General features: G+C 44.1%; 1 protein-coding gene across 2 annotated transcripts in view; it reads right to left on the reverse strand.

The window, feature by feature from the left end:
• Window positions 1-792, reverse strand: part of LSP1 (lymphocyte specific protein 1) — an 83,890-nt gene that overhangs the window by 16,307 nt on the left and 66,791 nt on the right. For both annotated transcript variants that reach the window (XM_006033651.3, XM_006033652.3), the window contains exon 6: window positions 1-20. This exon is cut by the window's left edge and continues 48 nt beyond it. In XM_006033651.3, the coding sequence (XP_006033713.1) occupies window positions 1-20 (20 nt within the window). The remainder of the gene's footprint in view (window positions 21-792) is intronic.

Raw genomic sequence — 792 nt, forward strand, 5'->3', positions numbered from 1 at the left:
GATTCTGTGCGGTCTGTGATCTAACAAGGAAAAATTAGAAAGTCATCAGTTTTCCATGCTGTACTGAGACCCTCTCTGAACCTCCCTTGACAGGTCAGAACAAGTATTCCCCACCTCCAGCCAAGGTGCCTTAGACAGGTTCAGAAATGCCCTTCACCTTCCTGTCCAAAGCACAGGATACCCAAATGCTCAGTTAGCTCCCCACTTTGCAGTTAAGAGGAAGCCACTCCATCAGCAGCAATACAGATAGATAAGCAAAGGTGCTGGAGTTTTATGGGGACCAGCCAAACTTCAGCCTTCTTGCCTAGCAATTCTCCACCTTGAGGAAGGTAATAAATAAATAAATAAATAAATAAATAAATAAAGCACCCAAGGAGAGAGTGCAAGGCGTAACCCTTGCTTCTAGTCCATACTCAGTTACAAACATACTCTGGAAGTTGTACCTCATTCTTTGATGTTCACCTACCCTCTTGTCCCTTGCCATAAAAGCCACTAACTCAGCTAGACACAAAAGCTAATAGGTATCTTAGCTGCCAGCTTAAGTAGCAACATGATCATCCATTCTCTTCTCTGGTCCCACCATATTCCACTATGCTAGGGGTGGGCTGCATGGGTGTGCCTTCTACAGGATCCACAGGTGTTTGGAGAGGAGATGGATGGGAGTGTCAGGTATAGAAAAGCAAAGAAAGAAGCAAAATATGAAACCAAAACAAGGGGAGAACTGAATGAGCAAATTGCTGCTGATGATGATGATGATGAATGAAGACCAGTTTTAGCACAGAGAAAAGCAGG

Source organism: Alligator sinensis, unplaced genomic scaffold, assembly GCF_000455745.1.
Source record: "Alligator sinensis unplaced genomic scaffold, ASM45574v1 scaffold1299_1, whole genome shotgun sequence".
NCBI lineage: Eukaryota > Metazoa > Chordata > Crocodylia > Alligatoridae > Alligator > Alligator sinensis.